This window comes from Diorhabda carinulata, chromosome X, assembly GCF_026250575.1.
Source record: "Diorhabda carinulata isolate Delta chromosome X, icDioCari1.1, whole genome shotgun sequence".
NCBI lineage: Eukaryota > Metazoa > Arthropoda > Insecta > Coleoptera > Chrysomelidae > Diorhabda > Diorhabda carinulata.
Genome location: NC_079472.1, coordinates 32,377,195 through 32,396,518, shown reverse-complemented (window position 1 = coordinate 32,396,518; position 19,324 = coordinate 32,377,195). Strand labels below are relative to the sequence as shown.

The 19,324-nt window shown below is 32.6% G+C and overlaps 1 protein-coding gene across 1 annotated transcript; it reads left to right on the top strand.

Moving 5' to 3' along the window:
- The first annotated feature begins 746 nt into the window (after positions 1-746).
- Positions 747-19,191, top strand: LOC130900769 (corticotropin-releasing factor receptor 1-like). Its single transcript, XM_057811635.1, has 9 exons — positions 747-765; positions 2,202-2,308; positions 4,875-5,051; positions 6,195-6,360; positions 8,053-8,175; positions 8,790-9,278; positions 14,767-14,974; positions 16,253-16,436; positions 17,952-19,191. Exons 2-9 carry the CDS (start codon positions 2,246-2,248, stop codon positions 18,090-18,092), a joined length of 1,551 nt encoding a protein of 516 aa, XP_057667618.1. The 5' UTR covers positions 747-765; positions 2,202-2,245; the 3' UTR covers positions 18,093-19,191.
- The last annotated feature ends 133 nt before the right edge of the window (positions 19,192-19,324 follow it).

Sequence of the window (19,324 nt, the reverse complement as noted above, 5' to 3'; positions counted from 1 at the left end):
AAAAAACTCAAAATTAAGGTTAATAAAGAGTCAGCGTAGCTTTTAAAAGTATTATTATTTCATATAAATAGAGAAAACCGTAACTTATATAATAACCTTAAAAAGGGTTATAATATAGACAACACAAATTACACGTATGAATTCTTATACACATATCTTTCTGTGTTGTGTTTAACTAAAAAATTTAAGACTTCAGTCATTTTCGTTTACAAACAAATTTTCCATAAAATCTAAAATTGTCTTTTTATCTTACTAGTTACTATAATTAGGAAGCTCTTAACTATTTCGAACTGGACCAACTTACGCAAGATGTAATTTGAAATTATGAGATAAATGTTAAAAACCATATGAATATTAGTTACATCAAAGATTTTTATGTATTTACTCTTTCCCAGGTATATTCCGTCTAAACAAAAACAACATAGCATAAGTGTATACCAAATAATAATATAAATATACAGCTCCTGGTTGTTAAACAATTTTTTTTTTATTTATTACAGTAACGTGCAATGAATCTTTGACATATCTTATTACAGATTATTTTAAACCATAAGATTTCAATCTTTCATGATAATACCACCAGTTTAATGGTATTGTAGATAATCCTCCATCTTTTCATTATAGTTTTATTATCATCAGTTGTTCCTCGTCGTTGAGAAATGAAGAAGAAGCAAAGAAGAAAATGTATAGAAGAAGAGTAGACGGAAAAAGAGGAATTGGACGCTCCGGAAAAGTGGTTACGTGACTGGACTGTAGAATCGAGGAGTATTTGCCTTTTATCTACTGTTTTATATCTAAAACCATGTGACATTCAGTGCTGTCAACTTGACTTTTATTTTACTTCATGTATTCCAGTTCGATTTTATTTTAAATTCATTTGATCAAGTAATTTAAAACTCTGTGGAACCGTAAATCGTGTTGATTTGAGTTTCTTCAAATTAGAACATGAAAATCACATCAGAACTCCCTACCTGGCAGCTCTCGAATTGCGAAAATTATTAAAGAAGTAACGAGTAGGTTGAACAGATTGGAATAAAAAAGGACTCTAAGCTCTAATATATGCATAAACTGAATTCTATTAGTTCTGTTCCACAAATAAGCAAAAAATACGAATTTACACAAAAACTATTAAATAAAATTTGCTTAAAACAAAAGGAAATTGATAAAGATAAATGGAGTTTAGTGTGAGCTTTATATAGAAAGCAACGTTGAAAAGATGTAAGAATAAAACATACCAGCGAATGTGAAGAACAATATACCCACAAATTTCTTCGAATTTACTTTGATTTGAACACTTTTAGATTATAGATAGATAGAGGACGATTTAGCAACAAAACTAGAGTTTAATCGAATTCTTGATTGATTCGCCTATCAGGTTTGATTCCCTTTTACGTCTCATTGTTACACCTTGCTTTGTAGTCTGAGAAGTATTCGTCAAAAACATTTTTTCATAAATAGCGTCTCTTCTGGACGACAAAATCGATAAAAATCAGTTTAACTCACTCAACGAGCATCAGTTGATAGATGTTGCCGGCTTTTCTTAACTGTTTTGCCTCTTTTTGTGCTAAGATTTGGTGAGACGTATACCGAATTTGCAAATCAACTTGATAGTTGATCTTGAAGCCACGGTTACCACATACTTTATTAATAATAAAACTTTTATTTATTTTTTTTTGGTGTAATGTTGTTGTTTATCTATACTTTCAAATGATTCACTGATTCTGACAAGTAAACAGTAATAATAATTTCTCGCGAGTTCTTTTTATTTTACGCTATTTATAAACATGGAGTTGTGGACAATTTTATCAAATTTTCTTGATTGACATTTCTTGTGTCTCAAACACAATTTCTTCCAACATCTCTCCATAATTTTTCGTTGGTAAATTTTTCTTGTTCTTCAGTTGATACTTTACGTATATTTCGAAAAATCAGTACAAAAAGTAGTAATTAACATCATGTCAAATATTCTAGTTTCTTCTATAGCGCGTTTATGATGTATTTAACTTGAAATTAAAAATAGAGTCAGATCTCAAGCTCAACGTTTCTCATCTAATAAAGTCGTGCGACGACTAGCGATCTATAAAATTTTCTGATTACCTACTGAGATTTTCTTTATCTAAACGAACGTTGTCTAATCGGATACTAGAGAAAAAAAAGTATTGATACTAAGATTTCACTAATCAGTAAATATGTGCTTGTAGATAAGTGCCGAACGGTTTTTTGTATAGAAAAATTTTGTGAGATTATGTATTGGTTAATGCGGTTCTCGTTGATTTTTTGTGGAATAATTATCGTAAACAGTAAACAGGTAATTAAATTTTATTTATTGCTGTCATAATCACCCTTGTAATATTTTTATATAAATCTGAGATTAGATCCTCGTAAAATTGGATGATATTATTTGAGACTTTCTCATTTTTGTATAATTAATAAGATTTATCAGTTATTAGATTTGTATTTATTACACTATATTAAAATTAATCGAATGTATAAATGAAATATTTTATTATAGATTAGATTAGAAAATTCTGATTATGATCTAATATAGTAAAACTAATTTAGAAAGTAAGATTTTTGGAACAAGCCACCCAATATTAATCTTTTACTGTGCGTTGGAATAAGGGTGTGGGGACAAAATTTTAGACAGTTTAGCAAGCAAATTAGGCGTTGATTTTCAATTAGAATCTTCAAGATTTTCAAAATAGCCATTAACTGACATCACCTCTTCATTGTTGGAAAATCTTTGACCATTTTTTTAATCTGAGAAACGAAAATAATCCGAGAGGGCTAAATCTGTCGAATAGGGTGTATAAGATATCAATTCAAACTCTAATTCATTAATTATTTCTTATCCAGCTCAATATTATAAAAAAAACACACACAATGAAACAATAAACTCTGTCACTTGATTTTATTTTCTATACAGTCCAATTCTGTCACTATTTTTTTAATCTTTCACTGTGCGTTGGAATAAAGGTGTGGGGACAAAATTTTAGACAGTTTAGCAAGCAAATTAGGCGTTGATTTTCAATTAGAATCTTCAAGATTTTCAAAATAGCCATTAACTGACATCACCTCTTCATTGTTGGAAAATCTTTGACCATTTTTTTAATCTGAGAAACGAAAATAATCCGAGAGGGCTAAATCTGTCGAATAGGGTGTATAAGATATCAATTCAAACTCTAATTCATTAATTATTTCTTATCCAGCTCAATATTATAAAAAAACACACACAATGAAACAATAAACTCTGTCACTTGATTTTATTTTCTATACAGTCCAATTCTGTCACTATTTTTTTAATCTTTCACTGTGCGTTGGAATAAAGGTGTGGGGACAAAATTTTAGACAGTTTAGCAAGCAAATTAGGCGTTGATTTTCAATTAGAATCTTCAAGATTTTCAAAATAGCCATTAATTGACATCACCTCTTCATTGTTGGAAAATTTTTGACCATTTTTTTAATCTGAGAAACGAAAATAATCCGAGAGGGCTAAATCTGTCGAATAGGGTGTATAAGATATCAATTCAAACTCTAATTCATTAATTATTTCTTATCCAGCTCAATATTATAAAAAAACACACACAATGAAACAATAAACTCTGTCACTTGATTTTATTTTCTATACAGTCCAATTCTGTCACTATTTTTTTAATCTTTCACTGTGCGTTGGAATAAAGGTGTGGGGACAAAATTTTAGACAGTTTAGCAAGCAAATTAGGCGTTGATTTTCAATTAGAATCTTCAAGATTTTCAAAATAGCCATTAATTGACATCACCTCTTCATTGTTGGAAAATCTTTGACCATTTTTTTAATCTGAGAAACGAAAATAATCCGAGAGGGCTAAATCTGTCGAATAGGGTGTATAAGATATCAATTCAAACTCTAATTCATTAATTTTTGTCAGTGCAATAACGGATGGATGAGCTGGTGCATTGTCTTGATGAAACAACACTTTCTTATAAGTCAAATGCGGCCGTTTTTGCTTAATTTTTTTGCTTAAACGTTGCTTAATACTTGCTATTAATAGTTCTTCCTTTTTCAAAACAGTCAATGAAAATTATCCCACGCGTATCCCAAAAACCCGAATCAATAATCTTTTCTGCAGATGGAACGGTCTTTGACTCCTTTGGAGCCAGTCTATTGTTTCGTTTCGGGTCTGAATTGATGGACGTACGTTTTATCCAAATTATCCAAATCCAAATTTTCACTTAATATGCGATGTACCACACTTTTTGAAATGCCTACTATATCTGCTAGCTCGCGCACTTTCAGTCGACGATAATCCATCGCTTCGTGGATTTTCTTTAACCTTTCTTGAGTCGTCACCTAATTTGGTCGACCACTGAGATTGATAATCACCCTATTATTCAATAGTTCTATGCACAAATCATTATTCCATCAATATCTGATACCGCCTCAATTCACCTGCATAGGTTTTGAGTTGTGTAAAGAATGAAAGTTATTTGGCTCAACAGTTATATTGAGCAACTCATCAGAATCGGCTACCAAACTCCTATTCTCATCACTTTAATTATAGAGAATATTTGAAGTATTGCGGATATTTTAGAGGATGTAGTATGTTTGGATTTGGGGTCTTGTATACACCACAACCCAAATGATCTATTGTGTCTCCCTTCCTTGCTGCAATATTGAAGAACCCAACGTTTCTATCAATCCTACTCATTTTAAGAAGTCTGGAATGTGGGATGGCTTCAATTGTCGGAGATCTTCGATTTCTATTTCAGGAGTTCTTTGTGTTTCAAAATTCTAGATAATGTGGTCTCAGCCCCTGTAGATTGTCCCAATATTTGCAAAAAAACATTGGATATTGGTGTAGCAATATCGAAATTATTTTTTTATTTTTATCCAGGAACAACAAAAATATTGTTTATTGCGTCAGCAGTACATTTATCAACAATTATGGAACTACTTCGCAGGGTACTATTGCTATAACTATACCAATAGTGCAAGATTACTTAAAAGATACGAAATAGTTTCAAATGAAATAATTTTCAATAATGAAACCATAAAGATCCCAATGGCTCTGGTAAGTATAATCAAAATATTTCTAAATACATAACATGACTTGAGACATAAGTTCTAAGAAAACAACGGTATACAACCAAAAAAAAAAGCCAAAATAAAAAAGTAGAGAAAGACACTCTGGTCTAGGCCGCCAGGTCTCGGAAAACAAGATACTATAATGCGTTTTGTAAACCGTACTAGCCAGATACTTTCTATAACATTAAGATATCTAGCATCTAGTATAGATTTGGAAGATATCAATCTTTCTCAACCAGAAATTGGACATTATCCTATACAAAGTTTTTATCGGGGATGTTTTCGGACTCCACGGGATCCAACGGAATATCCTTTATTGTAGTTGTCAAACAACTGGCCGCTAATTCAAAAACGATCAATTGGAACGTCAATTGGGCTTCAGTTGCAACACGATCAATTAATGCATCAATGAAACCGATTGTCGATCACGATTATCAATTTATTTGATCGTCTTGCGGGCAGTTAACTGTTTCAAGACAATATTTTGATAGTATTCCAAGATATTACAGGCTTCGAGCTTTTATATTGTGGTAGCTTCGGTTACAAACGTGATTTGTCGTAGGTGGTGATTATTTTGAATATAATTGAAATCATTTTGTTTAAAAGTGGCTTTCTTGTATCTCAAAATATTTAAGATCATCCTTATATAACTTCTGTCTTCAATTGCAAGTAATTTGGATCAAAATTCTTCTTTTCAATTGCTAAATATTAAAGACAAAACCAACGATATTTTCTTGTAAAATACTCTAGAGGGGACATTACAAATCGACTATTTCGATACTAGATTTTAAGTCTTTCCTCAATTTGATCGTCGAAGAAATTTACAATTTTAATCTTGGGCAACAGTTCAACTGATCTATATATGGATACTATTGGGAATTTCAAGTTTGTATAACATTTTAAGAACAATAAAATTAGCGTTTATCGATATAACGAAACTAGCAACTAAAGAAGTTAAAATTCCAATTTTTTCTCAAAACTTATGTCCCAGTTTCTTGTTAATTATATGCTTTCAATGAATATTTAAATAAATTTGTCTAATTTATTGATAAAAGAGAAAATTTGAACTTACGAGTAAATAGCGGGAGAAAATTTTGATAAACTATATTGTATATTATGTATATTGTAGGTTGGACCCAACATAACCGCATCTTTCAATTATAAAATCCAACAAGATGCTGAGTACATAAAGCAATCGTTTAAGAACGACGACATGTTTACGAATTATTTATCTTGCTGCCAAGAAGCCGAAGATTGTTGTAATAATGTTATGAACAATGAAAATATTATCTATAGTAAGCTTTTATTTTTAATTTTCAAATCGTATATTTTTTTCGTACTTAAATATTTGTCCAAGCTGAAACTTCAAGTATAAAACTAATTTATTTGCGAATAAAATACACTGCTCAACAATTGAAGTGAATATTAGAGGAAAATTGAAATTAATGGTGAAGATTTTATATTAATCAAAATCAGATATGTTAAACATAAACTTTGTTCATTGACCTAATTTTACAGTTACTAAAAAGCAAAACAAATTCAAGTCTAATGGGAATCATGAATAGATAAAGATGTCATGTCGGCGCTGCTACTTGATTTATGTAGTTAAACATTCCGCCGTAGACGCCTTCTGGTGTCATCTTCATTTTCAACTGCGAACCATTAGGCAAATTGAAAACCCAGCCCGCGCACAGCCCACGCGTAGCACACGCGTGGATTATTTTGTAGAACGTTGTTTCAAATGGTGCATATTAAACCCATCCCACGGCCAGCTCCGACCCAACCTGGTTCGCGTGGTACCGAGTTGTACTTGCAACACAGTTTCGTGGGTAGCTACTTTCAAATAAACCATCCATTACCAAACAGTTTTTCTTTTGACTCAAAAATGGAATAATTAATCGAAATTGTGAAAACTTTTCCTTTACTCTATGATTCTACTCTTGAAGATTATATGAGAGCAAAACTGAAGGATGATTTGTGGGAGAACATAGCAAAAGAATTAAATTTTACTGTTGGTAATTGATTTTATTTGTAATACTTCAACATAGTAGTATTAAATTAATGTTTACATTCCATTAATAACATTTACATACTTTTTTGCATTGCACTCTTGACCAGTAATATCCTATTCAATTAATTTATGAACTTCACTAAACTGCCTTCTGTTTAACCGAAACGCCTCCTTGAACATATTTTCTGGAATTTCACCAGATAACTTGAACTCTCCGTAACTCACTCTTCTTCGCTAATACTTATTTGTTTTACTTCTTTTTTCTTTTATTTTTGTTGGTAATTGCAACATAATAAATCTTTTGTCAACCTCAGATTCAGACTCCAGATCGAGAAGCTGCTGGCTCGCTGTCATCTTGCATACTAATGGGGATTTGAATACAAATCGTGGGCGTGGGCTGTGTTCAATATGTAGAAGTTAAGTGTGAATCAAATTATTAGGTGATATATGAGGCATGCTCAGCAATTAAAAACCATAATATCTGTTTACACGTATTATTTCGAATTTCTTAATTAGAAATGTTGTTCTTCCCGTTCCTCGAATGAGGAAACAACTACTTTCCTGGCTAATACCACGACGAAGAATACTGTCTTACACCTTCTCCAAAGAACGTGATGTCATTCACAACCCGCTGAAATTGGCATCCCTAATGGCCAGCAATTACAAGGAGAGAGTCGAAACCACTGACTAGTTTCGACGTTATGCGTCTCTTTGGAGTGTAACAATCGGAACTGAAGTCACAGCCAGCCGGCACTGCTACTTATACATAAAGAAATGAAAAAGCAATTGCTGAATATTTTTGGATGCAAAAATTAGAATGAAAGTAATATTCACTTCAATTGTGTATTTTTGTAAATCAGACTACCTGTACAAAATGCTATCGATGTCTTTATCAATCTCAATAATAGACATTCTTGTACTCACCAACGTAACAACGTTGAATTTGTAAGATTCGTCATTTTAATATATTTTGTAGGTTCAACACATTGCCCAGTGATATGGGACGCGTGGTCGTGTTTCCCAAGGACTCCAGTAAATACAACTGCTAAGTTACCTTGTAGTAGCCAAGCCTATCAATCACCAGAGGGCGTCTGTATTTGTAAGTAGATCGTTCATTTTGAAATAATGGTATGATATGTGTATATGTCCGATACAGACTCTCCAGTAGGATCCTCTTGTTTTCGCTTGTCCCGCCTCCCTGTTGCTCCGCGAGTCAAAGAACGTGAATAGAATAAAGCGAGAGTGTGATTACTAACATTCTTTTTGCTTCGGCTCTTCAAGATTTTCGTCGAAAGCGTATAGAGGGCGCCCCGCGAGACAGTGTGGATATTTTTCAAGCAAAAACTGCCATCTGGAAGTCAGGCAAGGTATATCTGGGACCATCTTCGTAAAATGTGTGAACTTCTGTTGCTTGGTTAGTTCTGGATGAATATCCTTGTACATCTGTCGGTATAGAAGTAGTCAAGTCTGGCTGTTCAAGAGTTGTTGCATCAATTCAATGGTACACTGTCATATACTTTCTTCGATTCTACAAATAGGAGATCAAGGGCTTGATCGTGAGATATTTTATTGCATAAACTGTATTATAGCGAATGCAGCGTCCAAGAACTACTTATTTACTAAACTATTTTTATTTCTGTCGACTAGTGTGATTAATTGTTTCTCTTTATCTATGCTTTCTAATCATTTTCTCTGACACGATTCTCTTTGTAGTAGAAAGTGAAAAAAAATGTATCTGGAACGAAACAACACAAACAGTTGAATGGGTCCAGCAAACAGATTATACAACTTGTGCTATGGCTCCTGTATATACGAAAAGGTACAAATTCCACGTGATATTTTTGAGCATCTGTATCGGATTCTGTATTCCGGCAATTATAATATTTTTAATATTCGAAAAACTACGAAGAACAATTCGAGTTATCCTTCACAGAAATTTATTGATTGCAATCGTTATAAGAAATGTGCTGACGATTATGTCTAAAGAGTTGATAATTCTGGATGCTTTGAAATCTTCACCATTAAGCCATCATAGAATGGAAGAAAACGGCGTCGGGTGTAGGATATTGGCATTTCTAGAAACCTCTGCCATCAATTCGATTTATGGTTGTATGTTTTTGGACGCTTTTTATTTACATAAAGTTATTGTGAGAGCATTCGCAACAGAAACAAGAAGAGCTTATATTTATATAACATTAGCAGGTAAGACATTTTATTTATACTAAAAACATTCACCAACACTCACAATTACAATGCATTACAAACTCGTTTCGATTACCAAGTTAACACCTTCAGAGACCTTCAAACAGTGTAATTGTCAGTGGTTCTGTATTCAGCAAGAATTGCCAATGTACTGAAATAAATTTTCAATAGAAAACAACGATAGCAACGTTTGTTTTGTAAAATTATTTGTGAAAATTTATGTCAGAGATCCAGTACGATTCAAAATTAGACAGAATCGTTTATCGAAACGATTAGCTTGAATACAAAGGAAAAGAAATTACTAATAACTCCAATAGATCGACCACGATTAGCCGATTGGTCCAAAGTAGTTTACAACAGTCAAAGTATATAAAAATTACAGGTCACAACCAATGGCAACTCGATAAAAACCAAATTGAATATTGACGAATAACTTCATAATCAAATTATTAAAAACCTGCGTATTGGAAATACATCTTCATCAGTTATAAAGTACTAAGAGTATGAAGAGTAGGTACTAAAAAATATTTAATGGTACATGAGTTCTTGGCCTCTCTACTAGAGAGCGTTCGCACAAATTTTTGTACACGCGTCAATGTCAAGCTGTCAAATCTTAACAATCATTAAATGGTATAATTAATTAAATTAATAGATGATTATCATACAAAATAACATAGCATAACAAAAATAAAACGTTGCTTTAAAATAATATGTATGCTATTGAATTTCTAAAGGTTTTAATAAGAAAAAAACAATAAAAAAGATGGAAAATGACATTTGTTTTACTTATAGAATAAATTTACCAGATCATCAAGCGAGGAAAGTATCATAAGAATTAAATAACTTTCGATAAAATATACAGATTCCAGTATAATAAACAATATAGAAACTATTTGAATTAGCACTGAGCTACTATTCACTGGACTTAAATTGAATAAACCCTATCAATCCGATTCTACTAGTTAAGTACGTAGAAGTGCCCTTCCCAGGTTCTTCGATGTTCAGCACGAATTTTTAAAGTACCGTCGAGTTGTTTCAAACAGTTTAGCGATCTGGGGTGTTAACACTTCAGTCACCAGAAACCCTACTCCTTTTAACTGATTTTTATTGGAAATCGCAGCTACCTTCGACAGAACGACACTAAGTCAATATTGGTTTTTGATTTTCTCCTCTAAACACTAACTAGATAATGGCATACCCCAAGGATAAATCCAACTCTCTTCATAATAACCATGATATGATTTGCTCTTCAGGTAACCCTCCTATTCAGATCTCTGCGGAAGCGGTAAATAAACTTAGTCAGGAATACCTTTTAACTGTTTATCACTTCTCAGCCGCCAAATCAAAATTCAATAACTTCAGTAAAGCATCAAGATCTAGCACGGAGCCATGGAGATTTCAATTCTAGTCCTTCTGGAAGCATCAATCGTGAATCCAATGAACCTCCCCTATGGATACTTGTCATGTCATACTGTGCAAAAGTTTCAGTACAATCTGATAATTTAGTTTATTCTCCGTTGATCTGACACCAGTAATTCTGAAGGGAATCGCCAGCAATTCTATCAGCACTCATAACCAATATCAACATATCTGAAACAACCCCATTCATATCTCATCCTATCCTCCTTGGAGAAAGCAACAATCAAAATTTAATACATCTCTAAACGTATTTTCAAAGTGCGATATACTAAAACAACGATTTCTGAATAGTTTCAATTCCACCCACTATAATAAAATTCTGTATACTTATTTATCTAAATCTGAGGTCGAGGTAGATTTTATTGTAGCCAATTTACATTAAGTAATCGGATTATTGATCCTCTTGCAAGGTTTTACTTTAATTTGGATATTGTCTTACACTGGAATGAAGTTGCAGATGAAACTGCAAAAGAAGGTTAGACGGCTGACCTCCACAAAGATGTTCCATCCGCGACCGATGAGCGAATCACCGAGCAAGTTACAACACCAAGGTACATGAAATTCAACGGTCCATCGACTTCAAAAACCCCTACCTTCCATAGTCGTAGAGACTAAGTTGTTGTACACATATTTGATGGTCGCTTCTGATCCTCCCAAATTTCAGCATTGCTAGATGACACTGATGTTGTTCTGTTCGTATATTTCTGATCCCAAACTACTTTAGTATATAAATCCAGATGTCGAAGTTTTTCTGTAGATCTTGGATGTTTTTTGTAATAAGGACTCTATCACCAGATATTTTCACTATAATAGATGTTGATCAATATGTTGGAAAGCAATTGACGCAATCCACCACCTGCAATTGAATACAATGGATCCGAAACATTTAAAACAAAAAGAAAAATGACAATAACGGTGATGAAAATGTTTAGAAGAATTAGAGGAGTGAACCGCAGAAATAGTTTGGCAAGTCGGGATGTTAGAGAAAAATTACGAATTGAGGATATGGTGAGATGCGTTGGAAAACGTAAACGTGTAAGGAGAAATAATTTAGACCGAATCCCAGAAAAGGAATGGGCAAAAATCCAGAAACCAAACATACGGAAATCACTAGACAGACTAGATACAGACCACCATAATATGATAAGGGAGCTGGAGCTCAGCGACTCAAGAGGAGCTCAGGAATTGAACAGGACAGAATCTTATCTATGGAAAATATATGTTTGAAGTTAATTTCACGTTGAAGCGAATTCTTAAGCTGACATACCGGAAAAGATTGAAACGAAGCATGATCGAACTTCAGACAGTTATATTTGTGTCATCCTGTAGACGCGTTTTCAGAATGAAGAATCGATACAAGTTCCTGTAGACACGTTTTCAGAACAAATAACAGAATTTTACCGCTTCAAAAAAGAGTTTTCTTTTGTTACGTCTTATCTGTGTATAAATGAAGATTACGAAACTACGTTTACCGAATTTCAACAACAATTTCCGAACTCGCCGCTACCAAATCGTTCAATAATGTGAAATACGTAACAGGAATTCTTAAAAACGGGCTCTGTTGCCGACGCACCGCGTTCTGGTCGTATCTATACCACTAACGAGAAAATTGGCGCTGACATTAGTTGAGCAGCCGAACTAATCTGATTGGAATTTTGTGAATGGTACTTCGATTGAGGTCTGCAGTTCCAGCATTGCATTTTGAGGTCTGATGAAGCAACCTTTGTGCTGAACGGTACGGTCAATCGGCTTAACCGCGTGACGAGCCAAAGTTATCTGGAAATGCTCGAAGTACGTAGGCAAATGGATAAGGATCCAGCACTCGCAAATATCCCATATTTCATAGCTTCGCCGCGCGGTCATGTGACCTGACACCATGTGATTTCTTCCTGTGGGGCCTTCTGAAGGATCGCGTTTTTGCAAAATAAATACGCACCCTCCCGACCTTGACATGCTTCGGCGGACTTGCCTGTCCATTGAGAAACGTTGCTATAAATGCATTGATCAAGATTGGCATCAATTTGAAGATTTAATCGTTTTGTAATTTCTTCTAATAAATGCATTTTTTCTCTTATTACTAATTGGTTATGTCGATCTTTGTATTGTAAGAAAATCATTGCGTTTATTCCAATATTAACTTTTTGTCTCTGCAAGATACTTTCGAAAAGAAAACATACATTCCAAAAATACCGATGAATATAATAACTCTTTGAACTCTTTAGTGACAATTTGCTTTGTTAACTGCTTAGTAAATTTATTTGAATAACGTTTTGATGGCACGAAACGTCGTTTACTTATTTCAAATTTATTGCTGACATGATTCGTTATCCGTTATTCTGCGAATCATTCCAGAAAATAAAATTTGAATTGTTTATACGTTCAAATTAGACAGTTTATATTTTCTTTGGTAATAAAATTGAATTATACTCAACTTATTTCATTGAAACAGATCAAAAACTTTCAATTGGTAATTATTTGTAAAATTGTTCGATAGATTTTTAAAAATAATGTTATTTCTAAGAAATTCCATTTCTATTTGAATCGTTACTTAAGCTCTACGAATCAGTGATGGATTTACCAGTAGGCTGAGTAAGCTGTATCCTAGAGCTAAAGATTTCAAGAGACGGCAAATTCAGTGAGTTGAAACCATCGATTCTAAAGGAAAAAATTGTGAAAACCTAATTATAAATCATTAGTTTTTGTCCCTGTGAAAGCAGAATGTAGTAAAAATTTATCCAAACTTTGATAGAACACTTTCTTTTGCTGTGTCTGTACCAGCATATTCGCAATTACACTGTCTGGCGCGCGTTTCGATAATCAAGTTATCGTCTTCAGAGACTGAGGGTAGTAAACTCGCGTCAAACAGTGTAATTGTGAGTGATAGTGTAGTGGTAGTGAAAACAATGTGTTCATTATGAATATCACCAGCTTTTCATGTTTAAAACAAGTAAAGAACTATTCGTTACCGATTTTAAGTGAAGAAAAGCTAAACGCTCTAGCTCTTTTATGCATATTTCTGTTCTTTACACTATATCATAAGCCTTCTTTAGATCGATAAATTCTAGACGTAGAGGAACTGGAACATATTTGTAATACTAGTTTGTTTCTTGAGTGTAAATTTAAGGGGAAACGGGATAACTCAATGGAAAATACATAAAATTATTGCCAAATGATTGAACTTTAATAATGAAAATAATCAAATGTAACAAAAACCAAAAATAAAATGTCTATTAAATAAAAAAACTCCAAAAACGTCATTTGACATGGAGTGCAGATAATTTGAAATGAGGTGATGATCACAGTTTTGTTCCAAAATGTTTTGTTAAATCTATCAACTCTATGTTTTTGGTTTGACTTTCCATCAAGAATCAAGAGCACTGAGGATGCTGTCTGTCCATTCTGGTCAAGCCATAAAACTCACTCTTCATTAGTTAATATATACTCCACCTGCAGGTTTTCAATACCTTATCTTATTTTTCCATGTATTTGTTCTTCAATCCTGTTCTTCCTTATAGTCTTTCCAACAAAGCCACGACACTTATAATTATTAACAAAAAACGTTTGTTTTAACTACTTTAGTTACCTAGTCAATTAGAAAAAGCATTAGAAAACAAGAAAATTTGTGATGTGTTCCTAAAAGTAGCATTCGACTCAGTCGGACATCTTAACAATTAACGACATAACCATGGTGAACGTCTTCGAAACCAAGAGAACGTGGAAGCTGAACTGACCTACGTGGGATAGTGAGAAGAATCAAAAAATTTGAACCATTTGATCTATTGTAGTGCTGGAAAAACAGAACCCAGTACGCTTTCTGTGCTTTAATAACTAAGACAAAAAATAAAACTGAATAAACCGCAATCGTTAATCTTATAGAATAGCTGTAATTAAATTTTGTATTGAGTATTGATTGAGTATTTATAATACGTTTGAAACGCGATAATTTTGAAAAAAAAAACATCTTTTTTTTTTATAGTTTTTGAAAAACCATCTTAATTTATGTCACTTTCGGTTCAGTGAATTCATTTTGCAATTACAAGAATTTGCTCATTAAATTATTTGTTTCCAGTATTGACCTTCACGTTTAGTATCTGTTGGGCAATAGCTATGGCAGTAGAAAATGCAGAAAATTGTTGGATGGCGGATCTTCAAGGTATTCAATGGACTGTGGACGGTTTCAGAATTGCAATATTAATCATTAATACATTAATGCTGGCAGATATTATTAGAGTGATGGTGATGAAATTGAAACACGGTAGTACCACCAAACAAACAAAGTAGGTATTGAATTAATCAAATCTCGCAGCTATTCCTTCCTGGACCTAGAATTCCAGATATAACTTCTTTAGAAAGGTGGTTGGTGTTGTTCCCGCAATAACCAACGTAGCTACCACGGGAATTAAGGGAAAAGGGACAAAAAATCCATACATTTCTAGACAAATTAGCAAGTAAAAAAGACGTTGCTATTAATTATTTCTCGTAATTTGGCAGTTGTAAATTGTCCGAAGTACATTACGTCAGTTATGTAGAAGTATGGAAAATCTAAAAGGATTTTTTTTGCTCCAGTGGAAAGGAAGGAAGGAAAGGATTGGGTTGTCAACGTGAGAAAAAAAGATGGTTCAGAGTTTGAAGAAACTATGGTCAAAACCATGTGGAGCCTAATAAGTGAGCTGCATTAAGTTCAGTAGAAATAACAAAAATAATAAATTCTATCACTTAGCGCGGTAGAATTAGCATGGAGAGGTGGGGAGACTGTGTTTGCTTGACTGACTTTTTAGTATCAACGTTCTTTAACAAATAGATTTGAATAAAATCATGTATTTACCAACTTGCCAAGGTGGCAAATTTTATAGCTGGCCAGACAAACGATTTACGATAACTGTTGGCGTGTTGAGACAGATATTTCGATTGAAAGAAAGGATCAGATATAAAAGCAAAAAAAGACCAAAGAAGGAAAGAGAAGTTTTGGTTAAATCGGCTCACTGTGAAAGAAATTCGGACAGAAAATTGAAGATCAATAAGAAATATGTAAGCAACATTCTAATTGAAAGGTATGTAGTTCAAAAATCAAGAAAATCGGCACTCAAATAAGCAACAAATGGAACAAATATTAAAACCTTTCAAAATACACAAAAAATTCAACTCGAAAGTGTTGATATGATTGGCGATATCTACTCGTGGTAGTTCCTCGGCATACATTTGTTCTTTTGGAAATTCTGTAACCGCCAAAACATACGAAAAAGATTTTATTAGATCTAAATTAATTCAGTTTATAAAGAACAAACATCTTAAAGGTAATTTTGTGTTTTGGCAAGTTATGGCAACTGCTCATTAAGCAAAGGACGTTGTGGGAGCTTTTGCAGAGTGGAATATCAAAAAAACGATCCGATTGGGTTCTAATTCAGTTATATAAAATGTGTGTAATTATAGTGTAGTAACCATTGTTTCATAAAATGCAGATAATTATATTAAAACAAACAGTTTGTACGGATTTTTTGTCTCCACATCCATACCAAATTTACTCTGAAAGTATTTGAAGTTTTTGAAATTTCCAGGGCAGCTTTTAGAGCTACAGTCTTTCTGATACCTTTATTTGGACTGCACATAATTGTTACAGCAAAAAAAATCGTATACGACGACTCCTGTACTGCCGAAGACATTTATGATTATGCAAGATACGCTATGGAAGGATTACAAGGAATTATCGTATCAATTATTTTCTGTTACGCAAACAATGAGGTGAGAAAAAATAATTTTGAACTTATCAGAATCTCTGGTGTTTTCTGCTTGTTAGTAGCACTTTCTTGGTCTTTCTGCTTCAAGCAGTTTCCAAAAATTTACAATTTTACTTTGGTATTTCGACTGGTTTTCACTGGTATTCCCCAGTTTCGAGGATGGTTCCAGAAGTACCCGTGCATGACCTGGAGATGGCGGTAGCTGCTATGTTTCAATCGAAGACCCCCGTTGTTTAGTATTTGTTTAGCAACTATCAATAGTGAACGTTTTCAGTGAATTTGTAAACATGGAAAAAATTGGTTAGAAGTTGGAGTGTTTGGCGATATTTCACAGAAATAAAGCTGAAATGGACTGAAAATTGAAAAACAACTCCATAAGAAGTCCAAGATCGTTCCATCTGCAGGTAAGGTCGTGGCGTCGGTTTTATGAAGTGCGCGTGGGTTAATTTTCATTGACTATTAACGGCAAGTATTATGCAAACGTATTGCAACATTTGATCGAAGAAATTAAGCAAAAACGGGCGCATTTAGCTAAGAAGAAAGTGTTGTTTCATCAAGACGATGCACCAGCTCCAAAATTAGTGAATTAAAGTTTGAATTGCTACCTCGTGCACCCTATTCGCTAGATTTAGCCCCCTCGGATTATTTCCTGTCTCCAGACCAGAAAAATGGCTCAGTGGTCAAAGATTTTCAAACAATGATGTCCGCAGTTAATGGCTAGTTTAAGGAGCTTCAGGATACTTATTATAAAAAAAATATTGAACTTATTGAACATCGCTAAAAACATTTTTGTGTTTTCTTTGTCGGACCAGGAACTTTTTCTGACACCATCCTCGTACATCAATTGTTTTGAGTTCACTTTTTGTTTCATTTCATACAAAATTCGTATCTTTTGCTAAGTACCATAATTTTCAGTTTTTCTGACTTATAATAACCAACCTTCGGAAATTCCAGTCTATTTACTCGTCATACGCCTTCCATAAATTATCGTAAAATTAAATCCACATAATGTAGTTCGTATAAAAATTTTACAATCAATTTATTTAACAAGCTCTAAAGCAAAAAAATTAAGTTTACTTTTGATAAAGATCGAGGAGTTTTCGTTTTCGGTAGGCAGCACAATAAATCCCTGTTTCAATAATAATATATTACAATACTTATAAATAAAAGATAATAGTTTACAGCAACAGATATTTCACAAGATCAAATGTCGTTTTTACTATGATAAAATTAGAATTATTTATTTAGTCAAGTCGATAGTCAAATAAAAATTTAATTAGTTTCAGTTTAGAGAGAATAAATAAGCAAATAAAGTAAATTTATATTGTGTCAGATAAAGTTTTATTTTCGAAGACAAATAGTCCATTTCAATTTCATAGATACAAAAACAAGGTTTTATATCTTAGATATTAAAAGACTAAAATATAGATTTCTAATAAAAGAAGCTTTCGCCTCCCAACGAAAGATGTCGCTGTCAATATCATCGATCATTATTCCGCACTAATTTATTCCATTGTAGGTTAGAGGAGAAGTTAAGAATAGTTATAGAAAAACTTGCATTTATTTGAATCAACGATATGGTTGGAATTTGGGCGGTGACTTATTATATGATAAAAGAAGAGCTACAACAGCTACGTTTGTCCAAGAAGGTTATCAATAAGTTACACCGTTAAAAATTTCTCTGATAATCTTACCAAAAATGTGTAGGAAGTTTTAACGTACAGCAATTTAGTAAATTTACTAAACAAAGTAATTCGATTGACATTAAGAAAATTACAAAACATTTTATAAGCGGTACTAAGAAAATTGGATTAGTAATTTTACTATATTTCAATCAAAGATTTATCATAAGGATACTCGGAAAATTTACTCTACAGTGTTGTAACTTTAAAACACTCAATTTAATTGACGTAATATATTTTTTGTTTACTTTCAATAACCTGTTTCTGACAAGCTATTTATTTTTTATTATGATATATTTGTAATTTTTCCTAGTTTTATTCTTTAATAAAATTCTCGATTTCTTCTAAATCAAAAACTCCCCAAATAGGTTGAAAAATAAGAGGCTTAATTGTTTTAGACTCAAGCATAAATGCAAACGATGTAGTTAACACCATCTATCAAATGTTTCTATCAGATTTTTTGTAATTTTACTATAATTTTTTTATAATCCTCAAACATTGTTATTGAAAAATAATAAGCAGTTTATTATAACTACTTTCCATGAGAGAAGAAGAAATCGTAAAATTACACTTAGTCTCAGTAAATTTACTGAATTGTCTAAGAAAATCACTCAAATTGTATTATAATTTGAATTTACACACACCGATTAGTAATTTTAGCAATCATATGTTTCGCAAAACAATGGTAATATTACAAAAAATTTTACAGTGTAGTTCATTATATAAAGATTCCTATAAATGACAATGATTATTAATATTAGATCTTATTTATTGTATAATAAAGCCGATATAGTTTATAAAACTGATAATATGACTATTCGAAATAAATTTACAAAGTTACATAGCTGCTCCATCTATCGTCGAGTAAATGACATTTAAACAGAATTATGGATGGTAGACGTAAAGAGAAATTTCTGTGTATGAAAAGTGTTCGTACAATTGCGAAACTACAAGATGTCGCTACTATATAAGAAAGCGGTAGTTTATATGTCGTAATTTTTGTATCTTTACCCTTTTAGTTTACGTAATAACAATGTATGATAAATGATACAATAATTTTGATAATTCTCGTTTTAATACGTTTTTTATTCACCTCTCGTTCCCTATACTATCCTATACTACTTTGATAAATAATTTCCTTTTTAGATTGTCGCTTGCGAGCGCTATTGTGGAAAGTTCTTGAACTATATAAAGTTTCGTTTTCAGAAGG